Below are 21115 nucleotides of genomic sequence, written 5' to 3'. Positions count from 1 at the left end.
ACCATTAGTGGCGAAGGTTTTAAGAACGTCGTTTTCCCGAAGAAAAAAAGATCGGAGAACTCATACAATAAAAGTGAATTTATTGTTTATTTTCCTTATAAATGGCCTTCTTTCTCTCAAATTGTACGTGCTAATACACAATCAAATCTTTAGTAGTCTCATGCACTTCACGTAGAACAACCAACATGAATTTTCTGCAACTGCACCAGATTAATTGTACGTCAACTTTGATGAATACCGCTTAACCTTGTCTGATTCTTCACGGGTTTCAGAATCACTTCGATCTCCGATAGAGTTTCTTTGTCTATCCCAACCGTAGCAAGTTCTGCAGCAGCTGCTACATTTTCATCAATCTGGGTTTTCAAAGAGGATTGGTTCAAAATGGATCGATTATGCAATTCATTCGCTCACGACTCAAACTAATGTTAATTTATTTGTATTTGGTTTCTAACCCATCTTTCTCTGTCATAGGATAAACCTTGAACTATTCTTTTCTTTTCATATTGAACTTCTTCCATCTCATGTCGTGCTTATAATTAGTTGGTTACTTGGTTATTGCTAAATATCATTACATATATGGCTTATGAGCTCATCTAGAGAATGCACTAATAGTTCGCGAATGAATAGGAATGTCTTGGTGCAAAGTAGTTAATTTTTCGATGAGACTGTAGGACATCTGCAGAAACAAAGAAATGTAACATGTTTGATGGAGTTCATCCCAACCAAGATAGTCAAAATATCTTGATTCGACAAGCTGAATTGGATGGTCGTCTTCAATACATTCTTTCCCTTCTTTTTGCAGCGAGCAGTAGCAGCTTGACAAGCAGCCTGAGGAGATGACATTAGTCGAAGTAACAGTAAATTTTAGAATTGTGAGGTTTACCAATTAAATTTATAAAAAAATGAAAGGCATTTTCGTTAATACACTGTCTACATGAGCTCAACCGATTGATAGTGAAGATTGAAATTGCTGAACTCAAGTTTGAGCTTCACAGTTACTACTCATTCAGGCCGATCTTTAGCTAAATTATTTTCTTTTCTTTTCAAATCGAGCTCAAATTGGGTGTTACTCAAAGCTTGACTCAGTTTGGATCACCCTTGGATTGAGGCTGATCTTGAGCTCGAGTGTTGTATTTTTTTTTTCGAACACAGATTGAGTAGGGTGTTACTCAAGCTCGGTTCAGCTGAATCACCCATAGTCCCAAAAAATTATGCAAGCAAGAAAGCTATGAATAATGTCCGTACTTTATAGAGAATAAGGGATATACCTTGAGTTCAGGGGAGGCAGGACGCCATTCTGGAGGGCTATTTTCGGTCAGAAGACCCATTGCTAGTGGAGAAGCACTTATTACACCAACACCTTTGCTCTTCAAGTAAGGCAGTAGATCTTCTAAAGTAGAATCATTGATGCCACAGTGACAATAAGACAGGACTACATCTACAGTCCCTGGTGGCACCCTATCCAGAACATGAGTGAAAATTCCCATTGGAAGCCCTGTTATACCAGATGAATCGGATCTTTCCTGCTTCTTTTAATTTAAGAAGTGCGGGAATTGTCTCATTCACAATCTGTCTCAATGAAAGTTTACCACATTCTAAAATCAACAGACAAAACAACACCTGGTCCAACAACAGGAGCTATATTTCGAATATTTTATCAGTCAAAATCTGAATATCTATCGGAAAACAATGTCACACGATCTCCCTCTACAAAATCCAGTACTATAAAGGAACAAGGAGGTTTTACCTGCAGAACAATAATACCAAGATGATTTCCTCTTTTAACTCCATAACCAAGAACATGCTGATGAAAAGATCAAAAAAAGAAAAATCTTCACCTGCGAGAGAAGTGGCAAAATTGTCACTCCTGCATGGCCGCCAACCACAGGAACACTAACCTCTCTTGGATCAAATCCCAGAACTTCAGCCTTTATAAAGATTCAAGTACAACATGAAAACAATTGACTTAATGCATTATAAAATTCAAATAAAAATTCTTATGTTTAACCTATGTTAGTATATAACAGAATTTTCAATTTTCCAGTTGGTTATAACAAAGCACTGAAAAAACACATATGAATACTCTTGTTAAAACATACCACAAAAGTATTGGCTCTCACAACATCAAGCATGGTAACTCCCAGAAGCTTTTTCGGGTCATAGGTACCTGCTTTCTTGAAAACCTCGGCTGCAATAGGAACTGTAGAGTTCACTGGATTACTGATCAAATTGACAACAGCATTTGGGCAACACTTTGCAATGCCTTCATATAAGGTTTTGACAATCCCTGCATTAATTTTGAAAAGGTCATCTCTAGTCATTCCTGGATTCCTTGGAACCCCAGCAGGAATTATTACAAGGTCGACTCCCATAAGTGCATTCTCAAGTTGCTGCTGCCCAAGAAAACCCCGCACCTGTTGTACACCACAACATCTCTCTCATTTTAGGATCAAATCAGGAACCAAACCAGTCCCCATGCAATTTCAAAAGAGCACTTTAACGTTCACCTATTTATATTTGACCACGCTTAGATATTCCATCGCAACTAATAAAGCTCTCTCGGACCTTAAATTGTGACAGCTAATCACATACGTATATCTGATTTTGGACTACCTTTTGGAGGATTTTGGTGCAACTGAAATAACTAAAATATTTGTAAAAAAGGAATACAATTAAGTTGTGCTAATTAGTGATAATTTAGCTGAAAACTGAGTAAGTGTCCATATGTCTAATATCAGCAATTGGAGGGTGCTAAATTCACCTATTTAGCTTTGGACTGTGCTCACAAATTTTTTTGCCAAAACATAAACTTTCGCATGCAAATAGCTCGATTGTCTGGCTTTGCTCGAAAGGTTTTGGATCAATCTTCATATCCAAAGGATAGGTGGTTCTGTATCGACGGTATCGTGTAATGAACTACAATCTATGTAAAAAAAAGATATAAATTTTAGAAAACTTACAACAGCTCCAGTGTCCATATGACTGATATCAGCAGTGACACCAGGGGAATTAACAACGTCATAAAGATGAAGCACTGAAACCAAAGGATTCATTTTCATCAACATCGCAAGAGGTTGGCCAAGCCTCCAGCGGCACCTAATTAGCCACTTTGAACCCAGGAGCTCCGCCTTTTGCCCTGCAATCAGCCTGCCTCAAAATGGGATTCTCCCCCATCTATTCAGCAAACAGAAAAAGAAGAAAATAAAGTAAAAAATAAGCTTCACAAACATGAAAATTCTTAGACATGATGTCAAAAACCTTCCGTTCAAGTACAACACGATGCAGAAGCAGAATCAAGGGAACATAAAAAAGAAAGTGAGAACTGATCAGATTCTTGGAGCATAAACCTGGAGATTTGAAGGCTGGAGATGAGCAGAACTCCTTGCAATACGCTGGTTGAATTCCATCTTCCTGTTACACTGGTTATCTAAATGCCACAATACAATTGTGTTTGAAACAATAAGCAGATCGTTTATGGATAAATGTAGAGTCGTGGAATGGGGTCAGCAAGAAAATGAAGTAACAGAAGACTGACCGGGATTTATTTTCCCTTGTTGATATTACAAGGAAATTTTTTAACCTTATTTCTGTATCCGATGCTTGTGACTCTGAAAAACCTTAAAAGTGCAATGATATATTTTTATTGAACCTTTTCAAAAATTGTGCCATTTTTATTTTTTTGGGAAATGTATACAACAGCAAAAATTGTTAGCTTGTAATTTCAAAAACAAAATGTTAGCTTGTGCTCGAAATGATATAATATAATTAGTCTTTTCAACTGCTATTTTAATTAATTCGAAAATATTTAATATTTGGATGTGTCAACTAAGAAAATATCTTTTATAAAAATTCAGGCTTGAGTTTTTCCAAGTTTCAAGATTTTATAAAGTTTTTAAGGGTTTAAAAACTTTTAAAATCTATCCAAACATTGTATTATAAAATAAACATTTAAATGGACGCAAGATAATTATTTTCCTTGAAAATAAATCCTTCAAGAGCACACAATAATTTCTACATTCACCATCAAATACAAAATTGCATATACACGAAAAGTAATCTTACAAGAGATAATACAATACATCAGTTTGATAATCCGCCAAACATGAAATGAGCTCCAAATGGATCAATTCATCGAATAATAATAAATAAAATACAATAAAATAAAACAAAACATAACTAAACACAACAATACAAGTAATTCAATAGATGATTGAACACAACCAGACAAAAACAATAATCGAGTTAGAGTTTCCTGGCGCAACCACTCCTTGGTGTATTGGTGCCATGAAAGTTTGGCTGCACAGCAGTCACAGGCCTCCTTCTACAGGGCGTAGATCGCGACAAGGAATCAACAGTGGGGGAAGAAATGTTGTTCCTAGTTTCTTTCCCAACCCTTCTTAGTTCTGAATGCTTGGGTGAATTTTCGTGTATCACTTCAAGTTTTTGACCAGGAATCAAGAAAGAAGTCAATACTTCTTTCCTTGTCGAAGTGAGCCTCCTGTTAAATTAAGCCAAAATCAATTACTCGTCATCAAACTATTTTCAAACAAAGTAGGCGTTTTCTTCTATTTGTCTGATTAACTAAAAACAGAATTCTCACTCACCCTTGAGGCTGAACAGGAGATGCAATTTTTCTGAACTTCTCCAATCTTTGAGTTGAGTTACTTTTGAGAGGTGAACTCATCTGTTTTGGTTCTTGGTATGCCGAATAATGATGGTTCTGTTGTTTTATTGTTGTTGTTGACCTCCCTCTCTATAAAGTGTTAAAAAATTTCAATAATTGAGTAAGCAAGCAATTTGGAATTTTTAGCACTGAACATCTGAATTTGGTTTACACAACTCTTGTTTTTATGCTAGTCATGCACTGTGATAACTGATAACTACAAATGTTTAGCAGACACAGGAGTTTTAGAATACTATTTTTTCATCAGGTGGGAATAAAAGGGAAGAAAGTATACTTGATTATCACTCCCTTGCTTCATCTGCAACTTTGGATTTGAACTTTCATTTTGAGATGCCATGAGAGTGGCTCTTCTCTCCAATGTAGCTTCTTTAAGAATTCCCCTCTCCTGTAAATTTAAACTGATGTAAGATTTCTCCACAAAAAATACAAGCAGATTCCAAGAGTGAAAGTGGAGTTAAATAGAAGATTACATCTGTTCTTAGTTTAAAAGGTTTAGGATTAGTGGGCTTTGGTTTCTTGAATTTCCGTCCAGGAGCAAGAGCACCAGATAAAATCAAACCCTCTTTCAGATTCTTATCTTTTGCTTGAGCAACCTGTTATCAATTATAGAAAGCAATGTTGTAATCGTAACAAAGTTCGATCAATATGAAAGATAAAATTTGATTTTTTTCTTTTAAAAAGATGAAATTAAAGAAAATTAACGAACCTTTTTTACGCCACCACATTTGTCATGCATGCCAAAGATTTTTCTTCCGTTTTGGTTTGTATTATTATCATGCCTTCCGCAAACAATTAAACGGGGATAGGTAAGTTTCTCGTACATGACTCCAGAAATTAATAACTTCAAGAAACACTCGAAAAAAGTATGAAAAGAAGACTCAAACCTGTTCTCATCAGCACCCGCAACATTTTCTTTGTCATCACAGTCCATAAGTTCATCCTCATCTCTCCCTCTTTCAGAAGAATCAATCTCAATTGTCTGTCTAAAAGATTCTACATGACTATCTGAGTTAGTTCTTGAAGTTTCATTTAGTTCATTTCCATCATAGATATCATTATCCTCTCTGTTTGTGGCTTGAAAACTTGCACTATCACTTCCTTCCAGATGCACACACCTCCCTTCTCCATTGGAGTCATCTGTTAAGGCCGAATCTGTATTGTACAGCAATGGTGGCATAACTGAAGATGCACAGCCTTCTTCTTGCATAGATTCGTGAATTTCAAACTCTTTCACCACTTCTGCCGCCTGTAAATTTTTAGCAACATCGCTTTCGTTCGATTTTGAACTGTCTATAGGATCATCTAGCCACAATTTCTTGGAGACTTGTTTATCTGGCAGTTTTCCTTTACTCTTACTTCTGTTCGATCCAGCTGATTTAGCTTCGATTGTATCACAAGTTTGAGAATGAAGCACACCTTTCTTTCTGGAAGCATCAGTTTCCCAATTACTGGATGATTTACTTGAATATCCCAGTAAATGTTGCTTTCTCTGATCTGTTATCTCGAGTTTGTTCATCTGTTCGCATAACTTTGTTAAGGGTTTGACCTTGATGTTTTTTTTGGGAGAGTGAAAAACCAAAGCCTTTGCTACCATTCTACTTTTTGGCACTTCAATATTTCCTGGTTTTGCATTCTGAACACTTCGAAATGATTTTGGATTCGATAATTTGGTTTTGTTCCTTGGAGTCGTAAGATACTTAGAAGCGATCTGCTTAACCTTAGCCATTGGTGTAACTCCAGGCTTCGAGGGAGGCTTCATGATCCTTCTCATTTCACCATCCATCTTCTGAGAAATAGAAGAGATTATTGCTAATCTTGGTTTGGAAGATTTAGGGGGAGCTGACATAGGGCATTTTATGGGTGTTCTGCAAAATAAAGTTTGATTGGTTTTGAGTCATTATCAAAATATATGATAAAATAACAATTAAAACAAAAATCTCACCTAAAATTTACACTATTAGACAATAAGCCTTATATTTAACCATTTTAAAGAGGCCTAAAGTTATAAATACCTTGAAGAATTTCCAAGAGCTTTTTTCCTAAGCCTTGCATTTGGACTTCTAGCTGCCATTACCTATGGATAAATTATAGCATTATAAAAGTTGGAAATTATTCCAAGAACTTTCAACTAACCAGGAAAATCGATTGACACAAACCCTGAGGATAAAGTTCTTGTAGATTGCTTCGTGATCCATTTCCTCCTCGTGTTTTTGGTCACATCCTGAAACGATGCTAATCATAAGGTCTTCAAAATATGTACTTTTTCAAGAATGGATCTCAATGGCAGAGACAAATTCTTTCCAGCATTTCAATTATTTAATGAAATGATACAACAGTTTTATAATAAATTTTAACACGAAAGCTCATCCAAATAGATTTTCGACCATGAAAGAATAAAGTTCATTAATACGTTTTAAACAAGCTGATAAAATATGTTCTCTGTATATTACCTCTGTAATTTTCCACCCTATGTATACCAAGTAACTCAAAAAATTTAGGACTAAAATCGAACTTCATGAAAAGTGGGGGACAAAACTAATTCAAAATATAGGTAGTTCCCAGTCTAGGGTAAACCTAATTACATAAAGAAAAATCTAGCATAAACACTAAACACTAACCAACACGGAGGCAAAACCAGTATCGGTCGTCTGGGTGGAAATGATCTGGGACAGTGAAATCAACGAACTTCGGCGCCTCCAATTTCTCGTAAAACTCCTCGTCCCTTCCTCCAGCTTCGTCGGCCATCTCTCGATCTTTCCATGAACAAGATGACGATGATGATAACAATTTACTGAAAGTTTCTTCAATTTCCGCCATTTTTTGTGTTATTTAGGGGGAAATTTTCCTTCAGGCAGCGTTTACTTAAGTGAAAATTGGGAGTGAGAAGTATTGATGGAGCGTTGTGACCTCCGGTTGGTGAAATTTTGAACACGGATCCTGTCTGTAACTAGCCGTTGGAACCCTTCTTACGTGGACTTTTTTCTTTTTCTTTCCTTTTTTTCCTTCTCTCCACAGACGGCAATTGGAAATCGGATGTTGGGCCTCCGAATTGGCCCGTTTACTGTAGAAGGCCCAAAATGGGCTACAAGGTATTCTAATCACCTCATCGACACTAATACTCTGCCAACTACGGTTAAAATAAATTTTTATTTTTACTATTTTAAAAATTAGGAGTTATTTGCATTCTCATATCATATATTTTATATATTTGTTACTCATCTTATTTATCTGAGCGTAAAAATTATACTATATCAGGAGAGCTAAATGTCAAATACATAAAACTTAGGAGAGATGAATGTAAATTACCCTTAAATATACTATATATAAATATATGAATTCAAATGTCGAATTTATAAGGAATAAAATGTTTGAATATTAAATCTATAGCATATGTTTTTCCGGCCAAGGAGATAATGCTCCAAATAGATCATAGATCCAATACATCATATAAAATTTTAAATCTGATGTCGAATGGATTATAAGTCGTCGATTCTGTTGTCCACTTTTGTGAATTGACAAAAACTTGTGTGAGACGGTTTCACTGGTCGTATTTTGTGAGACAGCTTTCTAGTATTGCTTTTTATGCTAAGAGTATTTATTATTTTTTATTGTAAATATCGGTATGATTGACCCGTCTCACATATAAAAATTCGTGAGACCGTCTCACAAGAGATATACTCTTGTGAATTTTATTATCAGAAGGTATAATACTAATTCTGATAATAAAATTCACAAGAGTAGTTTGATATTGAGTAGATTACATCCACATTTAGCATGGAGATTATATATGGTACTGTCTTGAACATGGTTTTCTCGTGATCGAATTATTATTTTTATTGATTCATCTTTTATTTAATATTTGCATATTAGCACTGCGTGTGAATAATGTAATCCTTTATTTAGATAATCTGTCATTTATTTAATCTTAAAGCTAAAAGAGGATACATTAAAAGTTATTTCAAAAATAATGATTTCAATAAAATATATTTGAAATAAAAATGGGTTGTGCAGCTTTGGAGGAAAAACATTAATTAATCGTAAAAACAATATTGTCGATCGAACAACAGCAATAATATGTCTCCCAATAACAACAATCAACAACAATAAACAATAACAGATATAATGTCAAATCACAAATTTCTGGTGATTTATCATCGTTCAACATAATAATATTTATCAGTATTAAACAATAACAACATATGCTCGTACGTCAACACATACTTGATAATCAAGTATATATAAAATCTGGTTATTTCTTTGATCCCGAGACATGTGATGTATCTAAATAATTCAACAAAAAATATCAGATCGTTGTGAACATATCAACACAATCATAACAATCTCAATATGCAACATCAAATAGCCCGACAATAATTATTTCAACAAAATATAAAACTCGATTATACATCTTCATCGTTCAACAATTAATATCTCGGTGTATTTAATTATCAATATTAACATCAAATACACCCTAATAAATTAACTTCAATTAATAAGCTATATAAAAACACCCACTAAACTACAAAATTTTCATATAACATCTTATATATACTTAATAGACTTCAAATATATAATCAGAATTAATAACAACTGACAAACAACTCCTCAATTTCAATCCAACTATGTAACTTGGGTGTGAGTCTTTGGAATAACTTTTTTTTATCGTGAATGACGGACTCATTATACATAATTTTCCCCCGGCCCATCAGCGTATTCTTTTGTTTTACGCCCCGTAACTCTTCTTCGGCCAAGCTTGGGCAGAATAGGGGAGAAAGTACAAGTATTAGTAGCATATCCCCTTATTCTCATAAGAAAACAAGAGGAGCTACACCCATTCCCTAGCTATTGAGTTAATGAGTTTAGGAATTCATGTCTTGTTTTTCATATTCATAATTCTTGGAGTGAGAAACACAAAATTTCTGCTCATTTTGTCTTTTTAGTTTCATTTAACATATAATAATAAAATCCCTAATTATAATAAATTATGAATAATTCAAAATAGCATCACTTTAATCTTCTCTATTTCGTTAAATCATACACTACTCAATAATACTTAATTTCTGTATGATTTAACAATTTATCAGATTTATTCCAAAAATCGACGAATTTCAAATATTACTAAAAATATAAAATTTATATCTTAAATCGAAAACTTCGTATCAACAATTCCAGAACTAAAATCGGTTTATCGATTGAATAAACCAATAACTCCTAAGATCGAAAAAAATATCAAAACTGTATTCCTATTTCTTCCCACTCTCCTCCCTTGCTGTCGATCATTAATTTCAACTTTATCTCTTTTTTTTTAAATATTATATTATATTATATTATATTGATAAAATAATATTGTATAATATTTAACATTTTTAACATCAGTATATCCATTTGAATCAGTCAAACTATCAAATTTTGTAAAACTCAAAACATGAAACTTCTATGTCTTTGAGTTTTATACGTTAAATCCAAATTTCAAATCATTTGGATTTCATATGACCAAGATATGTCATGTTTCATTCTTTAAATTCATTAATTATTTAGTAATCTTGCATTACTAAATCGACGTATTGTGATATTAGATTTAATTAGTTTAATTTATCGATGGTTAATATTTTGTTACCATTTCTTTCATATGTTGCTCATCCAATGTGTCTATTAGATTAGTTATTACATCCAATAGATGAATGTCATCTCGTAAATGAACACAAAAATATGTACGGTGGATGAGCGTCGTCTCGTGAGGATCCATGTTGAATGGAAACATACATGTCAGTGTCAACTAATACTTATTGTAAAAAAAATAAAACACTAATACTAGAAAAAGGTAATAATTATTTGAATATAGTTAGACCTGCTTGGATTCCGCATATACACAAAATTGATTGGATACGGAGAATTTTGCATGAATCATTATTATATCCACACACAGTACTATTTAGTATTTTTCACACTTTGGTACGTGTAATCGATAATAATTTTTTAGGGCTAAATTGATTCGATGAGAACTCAAATAGTGAAAATGACATCAACAAGCAGATAAATTAATTATTACAGCTCATTGAAATGAAATCCCGGTCTTTGTCCCAGTTGTTTGAGCTAGAAGTACCGCAGATCTAGATCCCAATCCAGTTCTTGGTTCCTGTCTTTCGATTTTGCATTTTAGGTAATATCCAGTTATTACTTGAATTAGTTGGTTTTTATTAAGATTTAGTGTTTTCTTGTTTATTTGTTAAAAACATGACATGATTCTGTTCAGGGAAGAGTGGATCCGTCTTTCAGATTATTTGAGGGTTCGATTTGATGTTGAGCAGTAAATTGTGTTCATGAACTAATTGAAATGAGTTGGATTTTCCTGCTGCTTCAGAGTCCTGGATTAAAGAGCTGAAATAAGGAGATAATTTCTCAATAATTATTTGTAAACATGGAAATAATATATTTTTAACGTGGGAATTGGTCGCTCCACCTCTGCTGATTGATTGATGCATAGTACGTTACTTAATAGTAGATTATCAGCGGTATTGTATGATGGGCCAGTATCTGTCAATGTATTGGCTACTTGTGTATGATTACTAATAATTAATCACTTTTTTCTTGAAATGGTTATGTTGTGTAATGTATCGTAAGCATTTCATTTAGGATATTTTTGGTTTATTGGTTCTGAAAAACTTTTGCATTTGTTGGGTTATTGAGTTAAGAGTAACTTCGGTATCTTGGTGGTCCCTTTTGTTTTTATTTTTAATGTTTTGAGACATGGTAGTTTTTATACTTACATAACAGCGGCCATTGTGTTTTAATATTTGTCCCAAGGGTTGTGATATTTTGATTAAATGATAGTTTTGTGTGTTTAACCAAGTCTTTCGCTTTCCACGGAGGTGATATTATCTTCTCATCATTTAATCCGGCACGTTGCAGGTTTTTACAGGTATAAAACGATGTCTAGAAGGCCTAATACTTCACGTCGTCCCACAGCGAGTGGAGACATTCCTTTCATGGGCGCATTTCATCCCAAATCCCGCCCATCTCCTTTGTTATCCATCGGACTTCTCATTGTGGTAAATCTGGGTCATTCACTGCAAACTATTTTTGACGTGTTAGCATGTTTGTTTATACATTATAAATGCACAATGCATGCATAGTTCACAGATGTTCATACTACGCGTACCAGGCCTAAAGTCCCACTCCCTCATTTCCACGCATATAGTGAATTGTATTATGCAAGTCACAAAGCATATGGTTAAAGGAGGTTTCCCATGTTTACCTAGTTGCAATGTTTTTTTTTTACTAAGACCCAAATCATAAAGATAATTATTTGCTGTAGCAAGAAAATTGATCCGGTGTCTATTTTGATTTTCAGGGAGCATTACTCATTGTTGGTTATATCTTCAAAGGCTCAGGTATGTTATTTGGTTTTTGCACGTGTATATATAGATAAGATTGATTAAATTGGCATATTCTGCATGATAATGGGTGAAATTCATCCATACACCATTGGATCATTAAATAGAACCCACCTATAGTTTATATAGGATCCCACGAGCATTTCTTTATGATTTTGTGGTAAGTAGGATGTGAAACCTGCAATCCAGTGTGGCATAAAATCAACTTGAATTAAAATGCTCCATATTGCAGTGATTTTATAGTTGTAAGCTGTTTTTTCATTCTTTTTACTCAATTTCTCTAAATCACGAAGGTGTATGAACTCCATTAAGAAAGAGAACTTTATCATCTTCATTTATGAAGCATTTATTTGACAAATGAAATCATATACTAGTGACGTTCACTCATATACATTCTTTTGACAGGTGGCAGCGCTGACATAGCTTCTTTAAGTCGACTTGATGGTAAATTCTGTTATATCTTTGATTTATGAGCGTGAAATGCTGTGTTTATGAAGTGAAGTCATATTAGTTAGATATGATTGTTTCCTCCCTTTTCTTCAACGATCATCCGAGTTCTTACAAAAGAAACTCAATTTATTTATTCTTTAACATGACTTTTCAATGGATTGAGTTACATTTTGAAGTCCATTTCTTCGTACTTGCAACTAGCTCAGCCAAACTAATTTCTTAGTTTTTAGCTGTGTTGGTGAAGCCTGTGGTAATGAAGTCCATTTCTTCGTACTTGCAACAAGTTCAGCCAAATTAATTTCTTAGTTTTTAGTTGTATTGGTGAAGCCTGTGGTAGTTAACTCATTTCTACTGTGATATACTAAAAGGCCATTTTATGGGAAAGTTTGTGGTATTACTTATCATATTCAGAGTGGCTTGAAATCCAGTTCATGTGTATTTATTCTGGTTATGATTTTTGCTGTAATAATTTCCATTAAAAAATTCATCTCATTGATATAGGAAAAAGTTAACTACTTGTGCCTTGCTTTTCTGGTTATGATTTTTCCTTTCTTTTTTTGATCCGGGTTTAGGATAATTATGGTCTCATATGCCCCACATCAGGCACTACTGGTCGTGGGCCATCTCTGTCTGGGGTTTTTATGAAAAATAAACACAGTTTTACTGGTGAAATGAATATTATTTTTCGAGAATTGTTGCAGGTGGTATTTCATGTACACTAGAAGTTACAAGATTGATACCTTTTCTTAAGAAAGCATACGGTGATAGCATGCACAAAGTGTTGCATGTGGGCCCTGAGACATGCTCAGTAGTCTCTCAACTATTAAAAGAAGAGGATGCAGAAGCTTGGGGTGTTGAGCCATATGAGTTGGACGATCCCGATGGAAGCTGCACGCGTCTGATGCACAAAGGCATCGTTCGTGTGGCTGATATCAAGTTTCCTCTTCCCTACAGGCCGAAGTCATTTTCACTTGTCATAGTGTCAGATGCGTTGGATTACTTGTCACCCAAATACCTTAACAAGACTGTTCCAGAGTTAGCAAGGGTTGCTTCTGACGGTTTAGTTATATTATCTGGTGAATCTCTGAAAACTTTGACATCTTTTATTCTTTTACCTTGTTAGCTTATTCTCAGGAATTGCTTGGATTTTTTAATGGCTTTATGTCTATGTTAGTGATTTTAAAAATTGAAAGGTTATGTGAGTTATAAGATGTTCTGTCAGGATTTAGGTGTGAGAAATTTTGCAAATGGGTTTTAGCAAATATCAAAATTTTTGGGCATCATGTGCATTATAGCGGCTATCTAAATCTTTCCCACTCATATGTTCTATATTACATGGTATTCCCATTCCTTAAAATGTGTTTTTGCTCGTTTGACATTTTGATGCAGGATACCCAGGTCAGCAGAGAGTTAAAGTGGCAGAGCTATCCAAGTTTGGTCGCCCGGTAAGTGTCGGTCCATCTTTTACTTCTTTATCTTTACTCAATGGTAGTCATACATATATCTTATGTATACATGATATGAATCATGTCTGATTCATTGAAATTTTTTACTGCTGGTAGACAAGATAATATTGTAAGGATGCTGCAGTAAGGTTTGTTAGGAGAACTCATCTACTATACGGCATAAGTTGGTCTTATTTCTTTATTGTCCTCTATAAACCTTAGTTCCAAATTATTTTGTGGTTGGTTCTCTCCTCTGTATTGTGTATTTGAAATCGAAGTCCGAGTCATTCTCAAACTTTTTAATGTCCACTTAATAATCCCTCGCCAACTTTATTTTCACCACCATTGATCTCCCTTCACCTCCTGGATTTGTTCATTATGCTCCATCTGATATTCAAATCCTACAAAAGTATAATACTATTGGGCGACCTCTCATAAACTCAAGCTTTAGGGAAAATAGATTTTAACATGGTATTAGAGTCTCGGGTCACAGGTTCAAATCCCTTGTGCAAAACCTCATAGATTTTTTTTTTAGTGAGATATAACATTCATTAAAAAGTAAAGAAGGTTGTTCGGTTACAAATAGACTGGGCATCCCCATGATATATTATACAAATAGGAACATAGTAAAATCACACAAACTAAATAAATTTATCTAAGACATCACTAGTTCTCGAAATACACATGAAAATGTGGATCTTGATTTTCTTGATAATTCTATCCACGTGCATGTTGATATTTCGGATCACCAACTAGCTAAATCCTCTTAATTAATTCTCCTTTTCTTTGCGGAGGCATATGCTTTCGTATTGTGGAATCTGAGTTTCGGCCCATGGGCACCCAATTCTTGGTCGGAGAAATATCTTGCATACGCAAGTAATTCTCGCATTTGGCTTTACCTACGCTAGCCTCTGCGGCCGTGCCTCAAATCAGCTAGTAATATCTTCCCACATATCAAATTTCTAGCTTACTTACTATATACCATCATCATATCGATATTTTTTTTGTGCAGGCCAAATTGCGAAGCTCGTCTTGGTGGATACGGTTGTTCATTCAGACCAGTTTAGAGGAGAATGAAACTGCTACTAAGAAGTTTCAGCAGGCAGCAGCCAAGAAATCTCTCATGTCTTCTTGCCAAATTTTTCACCTAAAACCATTGCATTGAGTCTTTTATAATATCTGGATTTAAATTTTTATTTTTTTTTGACACTACGGAAACTAGGTTTATATTGATTCTCAATATGAAATTATCACTAACGAAATCTGTGCAACTTTTTTTGTATACTAATTGATTTACGTGACATTAATCTCCGCGGAATTGTAATTTTGTTGGACTTGATATATGTACCATCAAAATGTAATCTTGATTTCCTCTAAAAAGATTTTAGATTTTTTTTAAAAAAATCTAATCCTTAGGCGGATCCAGTGTAGGAACCGGGGGGGCCGTGGCCCCTCCAATTTTTTTTTAAAAATTTAATACTATATAAGATATATTTTATTATTGAGAATATATATTATTTGATCATAAAAAAAATAAAGTAACTATAAACGGTTTCCCCGAAATTTTTGTAAAAAATTATTACTATATAAGATATATTTTATTATCTAGTATATATATTATTTGACCATAAAAAAATAAAGTATCTATAATTAGTTTAATGGTTATAGACTTTAAAGGTTTACACATGTTGTTCGCGTTTCATTCTCTGTAATTTTTTTTCGAAAAACTAAATAACGAGCCTTTACAGAAGGTCAAAGGCCCAACTTAAAACTTTCATTGTTGGTGATGAGCCGACTCCTCCAAACATATAATTCTAGATCCGCCCATGTTTATTGAACAGAACATGTTTTGATCGAAGAATTTTAGTTATGTATGTGAGCGTGGCAAACTTATATAGAAACTTGACAACGTAATTTACCCTTTACTTGTTTTTTTATACCTTAACTTGGAATAAGAAAATGTTGGTATATTTAATATGATTTTTTGTAATATTTTTAAAAAAAGACAAAAATAAATCTTCTAAATAATAATAATAAACATATTTTTTTTCTAAATTATAGATTTTCTGACTCCTTCAATCCACTGAAACTACATTAAGATTTGTAAAACTTAGAATTAAACCGAAAATTTGTAAATCCAAACCGAAGAAACATAAATTCGAATTGAACTGAATCGAAGATCGAATTTTTAAATTCAAATATAAATGTTAAAATCGATGTTTATATGATTCGATTTTGAATTATATTTGTCAAAATCAAACTCGTTGAAAAAACAAAAATTTAAATAATTCAATCATTTTGTTTAAATATGATGATATTTCGTGAACTAAAAATATTTTTGTTAAATTTTAATTTATTGTTATTTATTTAATTCATTTAGACTTATATTTTAAAAGTTTTATTAAATTTTTTAAAAAAACTAATATAATATGTTTTATATTTTATTTTAATTACCAATTTTAAAAATAATCATCAAAATCGAATAAATTGAATCGAAATAACCGAACTTTTTTGTTAAAAAATCGAATAGAAGTGATAGAAAATCGAATATCAGATTATATATTTCTAAAATCGAAAAAACCAAACACGACAACTTATTTTATATAGTCTTATAAGTTAATCATCAATTTTTTATATTTTTTTTCACTCTACCGACCAATTTATATAAAAATATTATATTTTATATTAAAAATATTATTTTTCTAAATATGAATATATGTTAAAAATGAAACTTGCTCAAAACCGAACGGACTGAATACCCCTGATCTCGTCAAGGGGGACAACGTGCTAATGTGCGCCGGGTCCGCACTCCACCGTGCTCCATGGCCACGAGAGACCATCACTCGAAAAAATACGCGTCGAATTCCTCCCTCTCATCTCGTCTCCTCATCACTCTCTTATGCATCGCCTCTCTCTGCCTGTGCTTCTCTCTATTCTGGAAAGACGCCGAGTCGCCGCCTTTAACCGCTTACTCTACGGTGCTGGACAAGAGAAACAGCAACTGCAACTACTCGAATGGACGGTGGATCTACGATCCGGCTGTACCGCTTCGGTACGATCACACGTGCAAAGAGATATTCAAAGGTTGGAATTGTATTGCCAGTAAAAAATCTAATGCCATTGATATTCTCAAGTGGCGCTGGAAACCATACCAGTGTGATCTCCCGCTGTTCGATCCTCTTCGATTCCTCATTGACTTCCGAGGCACCAATATAGGTGAGTGTTTTTTCTCACCTTTTCTTTTTTGTCGGAATTTTTCAGCTGGTGCTTCATTGTGAGCTCCTACATCTTCAGTTTACTAATTACTATGTTCCTTGTAGTATTTTATATCATTTGAATTACACTTACGTTGGTGTGTGTGAATTATGGAGTGAGCTAGTAATGCACAGTTAGAAAACGTTCTCAAATACAATGTATTTTGTTGATTTATATGTAGACCTGGCAGCAGTATTACTTGAATGAATAGAAATGAAAGATCTGGAATTCTGGGTTATGAAATCGATTGCCAGGAATTGGGATGTGGCTGAAGAATTTATTTCAGACAGCTTCTATTTTTTTAATCCAAGAAACGAAATATTTAGAAATAGTTCCTACCAATCCTACAGGAGCAACAAACGGGCACCCCAATTTGAATACCTAATCTTGACACCAAAGGATTACACACTATTATGGATTTAGGTTAGCATGGCCCCAATTAACTATAAATTGAGTTTCCTTTTGTGACTTAATATTTTATGTGCTCCCATAGTTGAAATGTGTCGCTTTGTATTTAAAAAAAATCATTTCTTCCTTTATTTCCCAAATTCAATGGGAAGTACTAGCATCGCTATTTTCCATCTTTTTTCAACTCTCCTCCCATCCATGCATTTAGTAAGTTTCCCATTTGATGATTATACTCATGAAATTTCAATCTGTATAATCCTAAATAATGCAGGATTCATTGGGGACTCATTGAATCGAAACATGTTTGTAGCACTTTTCTGCAATTTAAAAAGGGTATCTGGTGAGGTAAAAAAATGGCGTCCTGTTGGAGCTGACCGGGGTTTCACTTTCCTTGAATACAACCTGACCATTGCCTATCATCGGACAAATCTCCTGGCCCGTTATGGTAGGTAAGCCAATTGCAACACCTGTCATATAGGTTTTGCAACAAAGAAGTGAATGCGTTTGTGATGATGCATTTTGCACATTTCTTTAACAATCTTTTGCCATTTGCAATATATATTTCCACTGGCTCTGTTGTTGAAAGCTTTTAATATTCTCTGCTATGTGATAGTATGTGATGTGTTAGGATTGATACCTAATGTTGTTTTAATTCTTCAGGTAACTATTCGGCAATTTGATATCCTAAAATAATGTGAACCCTGCCACCCAAAAATTAAAATATATTCTCTAGTTACCAGACCAACGACATTTATTTTTTTACTGAACTTGAAATTGTCTTAAATCCTGACAGTAAACAGGATAGGTGTAAAACACTAATTCAATGAAACTTAAATTTTCTAACTTCCCTCGTATGGGATTACGACACAATCGCTTGTAATTTTAAGGAAAACCACCGTGGGGAGTATAAGATCTCTCATCTGTTGCCTGTATTCACATTTTTTTTTTGTATTTTCTTTTGAGTATTGCATTAGAATTCTTTATTTTGCATAACGTCTTGGTAATTTAGGAGTCTTTTATCTATTACTAGAAATGCGGGTTCCTAGTCTGTTGATAAATCCTGCTCTGAAGATGCATGAAAAAATCTTGCGTTGCTGACCATTCTTGCTGACACTAATGAAAATTTTAATACTACGCATTGAATCTCCTAGATTTCATTCTTTGTACTTCCTATATACCGGTTGTGAAATACTTTTTGATGCCCTGTTTTATTGTGAACTTGTGTACTTGTTATGGCTTTTTACACCACCAGATAGTGCACTCTTAAATTTTCTCCCTGCTGTTATGATCTGAGTTCTAAAAAATAGTTTGTGGTAATTATTTTTGGCTGCAATCCTTCCAGTGGCTTGGAGATATTATTCACTTTTCAAATTTACTTCTACACACTTTTTCACAATTATCACATAATTCTTTTTTTGTAAACTTTATAGTTGGGCAGCCAGCAATAGTGGTGGCATGCTGGAGTCACTTGGTTTTAAGGTAGGTTATAGAGTTGATGCAGATCTACCCGAAGGAACGTGGGCTGAAGCTCCAAGTTTCCATGACATACTTATCTTTAACACTGGACACTGGTAATTTATGGTCTTTGTAGGTATCTTTTGTGTAGGATGGTGCTAATATTCTTGTGGCTATTACTGTATTATAATCTGTTCCTAAAGCTCCAGGCTCTTTCTTTGCTTATCGCACGTTTTTCTGTCGAAAATAGAACTAAATATGTAACTATTTTCAAACTTTAACGCTTCGAAACTCCGAGAGTAGCATAGCAGCCATGTTTACTTTAATGGCTTATTTTTTAACAATCGGAGCTGCTTCTATCCACCATATGCGTATAAGAATGACATTCCTTGGACTTCAAAGATAAATGGCTGTGAAAGCTTGTGACTGTTTCCTAAATTCAGTAAAGTATTTTCTTCTTGTGTCTAACTAGTTGTAATTTACTATGGCATCTTTCGGTGGTTTCAGTTGCTCGATAATCTTTATCCTCTCTTTTCTTATGTTCTTTCAATTTTTACCTGGATTTTCTGTTTTCTTGGCCTTTTGTAGGTGGTGGGCGCCTTCAAAGTTTGACCCAGTAAAATCACCTATGCTTTTCTTTGAAAAGGGTTTGCCCGTGATTCCTCCCGTCCCACCTCATGTTGGCCTTGATATAGTCTTAAGGCACATGGTATGAACCTCCCTTCACATTCAAATGCCCTATAAATTTAAGGGATTGTTTTATCTCCCGCATCTGTCATGAAAGCACAATTATATCTGTGCCATGTCTTTACCAGCTATCATATGTGGAGAAACAAGCGCGTCCAAATGCAATACTTTTCTTCAGAACACAATCACCGCGACATTTTGAAGGAGGTGATTGGGATCAAGGTGGTTCATGTTCACGTTCACAACCTCTGTTACCACAAGAAGTAAGCTTCTCTACATGCTGCTTTAAATTTCTTTCTTTTGCTGTATTGATGTCCCGAACGCATTTATAAAATTATTTCATCTAATTGATAGCTGTGCATCATAAATGATCATGCTACTGCCCTATAATAGAGTGGTAAACTAATAAATTATGTAGTTTTTGCTGGGTGACCGAACTGCCTTATTTTGTTCAACCCATTTTCATTGTTATAGTTAATCAGAGTGTCCTATTCTGTATTCAGGTTGAAAAACTTTTCTCTATAGAATCTAATGGAACGAATGTGGAGACACGACTTGTAAACAAGCATCTGCACAAAGCCCTCGAAGGCTTTCGTTTCCAGGTGCTGGACATAACACGTATAAGTGAATTTAGAGCTGACGCCCATCCATCAACAGCGGGTGGGAAAAAACACGATGATTGCATGCATTGGTGCTTACCAGGACTTACGGATACGTGGAACGACTTGTTTATTACTCATTTAAACACCATTAGACTCCGGAATTGAGTCTGTTATCCCTGTACGATTTATGGAAAATATTTTTTACACCTGATTTTAGTTTTAATATTATTTTTAAGAAAAGTATAGGTCTGATGTCGTTCCATTTGATACATTCTTTTTTTCTCCCGGTAGAGAGATTAATGGAGTCAACTAGTGTCTGACGATGCACGCGAGCCTGCTCTCACAAAAGTGATGTTATTATTTTGTAATAAATAATTATGATCGCAATTTCAGCTTTTATGAAGGATTTTAAGTGGTGTTGGTAAATGTTTTAACAAAGAATACAATTTTATGAGGAAAAATTCATGATAAATGTACTTTTTTAAGCATTTGAAACACTGCTATATAGTGAAGCCTGGAAGAATTTTTCTACCAAAAAACCGACACTCCGACTATTAATTATCTGAACTACCCGATCGACTCAGAATCCGAATTACCCCATCCTTTTGCTCACCATTGAGTATATATGAATATCAAATGTTGTACGGAGGCATAGTGAGAAAGAATGAACAAGCATATGACTGTTTTCAGGTGTTTGTGTATTGTTTATTATTTTTCTGTATGAAATGCATTTGC

General features: G+C 34.2%; 4 protein-coding genes across 7 annotated transcripts; 2 read left to right on the top strand and 2 right to left on the bottom strand.

The window, feature by feature from the left end:
- Positions 1 to 66: 66 nt before the first annotated feature.
- LOC142539909 (malate dehydrogenase, glyoxysomal-like) lies at positions 67 to 3609 on the bottom strand. Its single transcript, XM_075645666.1, is given in 9 exon segments — positions 67 to 325; positions 700 to 828; positions 1269 to 1569; positions 1839 to 1928; positions 2100 to 2414; positions 2961 to 3082; positions 3085 to 3102; positions 3105 to 3174; positions 3348 to 3609. Coding segments are annotated over 7 exon segments (786 nt in total). The 5' UTR covers positions 3408 to 3609; the 3' UTR covers positions 67 to 325; positions 700 to 828; positions 1269 to 1458.
- A 400-nt stretch (positions 3610 to 4009) lies between these two features.
- On the bottom strand, positions 4010 to 7636 carry LOC142539907 (uncharacterized). Its single transcript, XM_075645665.1, has 9 exons — positions 7303 to 7636; positions 6841 to 6905; positions 6697 to 6758; positions 5569 to 6549; positions 5391 to 5463; positions 5155 to 5277; positions 4959 to 5069; positions 4605 to 4753; positions 4010 to 4498 (listed from the first exon to the last, which is right to left on the bottom strand). The coding sequence occupies exons 1-9, from the start codon at positions 7499 to 7501 to the stop codon at positions 4243 to 4245; spliced, it is 2019 nt and encodes a 672-aa protein (XP_075501780.1). The 5' UTR covers positions 7502 to 7636; the 3' UTR covers positions 4010 to 4242.
- A 2980-nt stretch (positions 7637 to 10616) lies between these two features.
- On the top strand, positions 10617 to 15163 carry LOC142539906 (putative pectin methylesterase CGR3). 4 transcript variants are annotated; one of them, XM_075645664.1, is made up of 8 exons: positions 10617 to 10844; positions 10938 to 10971; positions 11604 to 11733; positions 12036 to 12075; positions 12484 to 12522; positions 13230 to 13604; positions 13918 to 13973; positions 14986 to 15163. In XM_075645664.1, exons 3-8 carry the CDS (start codon positions 11614 to 11616, stop codon positions 15136 to 15138), a joined length of 783 nt encoding a protein of 260 aa, XP_075501779.1. In that variant the 5' UTR covers positions 10617 to 10844; positions 10938 to 10971; positions 11604 to 11613; the 3' UTR covers positions 15139 to 15163. The 4 variants fall into 4 exon arrangements, with proteins under 4 accessions (XP_075501779.1, XP_075501778.1, XP_075501777.1 ...); XM_075645663.1 differs by lacking the exon at positions 10938 to 10971 and having other exon boundaries at positions 10618 to 10844; XM_075645662.1 differs by lacking the exon at positions 10938 to 10971 and having other exon boundaries at positions 10620 to 10844; positions 11594 to 11733.
- A 1559-nt stretch (positions 15164 to 16722) lies between these two features.
- LOC142539905 (protein trichome birefringence-like 13) lies at positions 16723 to 20623 on the top strand. The gene is made up of 6 exons (XM_075645660.1): positions 16723 to 17189; positions 17908 to 18085; positions 19067 to 19207; positions 19680 to 19800; positions 19907 to 20041; positions 20282 to 20623. Exons 1-6 carry the CDS (start codon positions 16796 to 16798, stop codon positions 20543 to 20545), a joined length of 1233 nt encoding a protein of 410 aa, XP_075501775.1. The 5' UTR covers positions 16723 to 16795; the 3' UTR covers positions 20546 to 20623.
- Positions 20624 to 21115: the final 492 nt, after the last annotated feature.

The sequence above is a fragment of the Primulina tabacum genome, chromosome 3 (genome assembly GCF_025594145.1).
Source record: "Primulina tabacum isolate GXHZ01 chromosome 3, ASM2559414v2, whole genome shotgun sequence".
Lineage (NCBI taxonomy): Eukaryota > Viridiplantae > Streptophyta > Magnoliopsida > Lamiales > Gesneriaceae > Primulina > Primulina tabacum.
The sequence above is the reverse complement of the archived record's forward strand: the minus strand, read 5'-3'. Positions and strand labels throughout refer to the sequence as shown.

Coding starts and splice junctions, on each gene's coding strand:
- LOC142539907 (XM_075645665.1), bottom strand. CDS start 7,501: ATGGCGGAAATTGAAGAAACTTTCAGTAAATTGTTATCATCATCGTCA. Junction 6,906..7,302: donor CTGGTTTTGCCTCCGTGTTG/GTTAGTGTTTAG, acceptor GCATCGTTTCAG/GATGTGACCAAAAACACGAG. Junction 5,464..5,568: donor GCGGGTGCTGATGAGAACAG/GTTTGAGTCTTC, acceptor TGTTTGCGGAAG/GCATGATAATAATACAAACC.
- LOC142539906 (XM_075645661.1), top strand. Junction 12,076..12,483: donor TTATATCTTCAAAGGCTCAG/GTATGTTATTTG, acceptor TTCTTTTGACAG/GTGGCAGCGCTGACATAGCT. Junction 12,523..13,229: donor TTCTTTAAGTCGACTTGATG/GTAAATTCTGTT, acceptor GAATTGTTGCAG/GTGGTATTTCATGTACACTA.
- LOC142539905 (XM_075645660.1), top strand. CDS start 16,796: ATGGCCACGAGAGACCATCACTCGAAAAAATACGCGTCGAATTCCTCC. Junction 17,190..17,907: donor CTTCCGAGGCACCAATATAG/GTGAGTGTTTTT, acceptor TAAATAATGCAG/GATTCATTGGGGACTCATTG. Junction 19,801..19,906: donor ATATAGTCTTAAGGCACATG/GTATGAACCTCC, acceptor TGTCTTTACCAG/CTATCATATGTGGAGAAACA.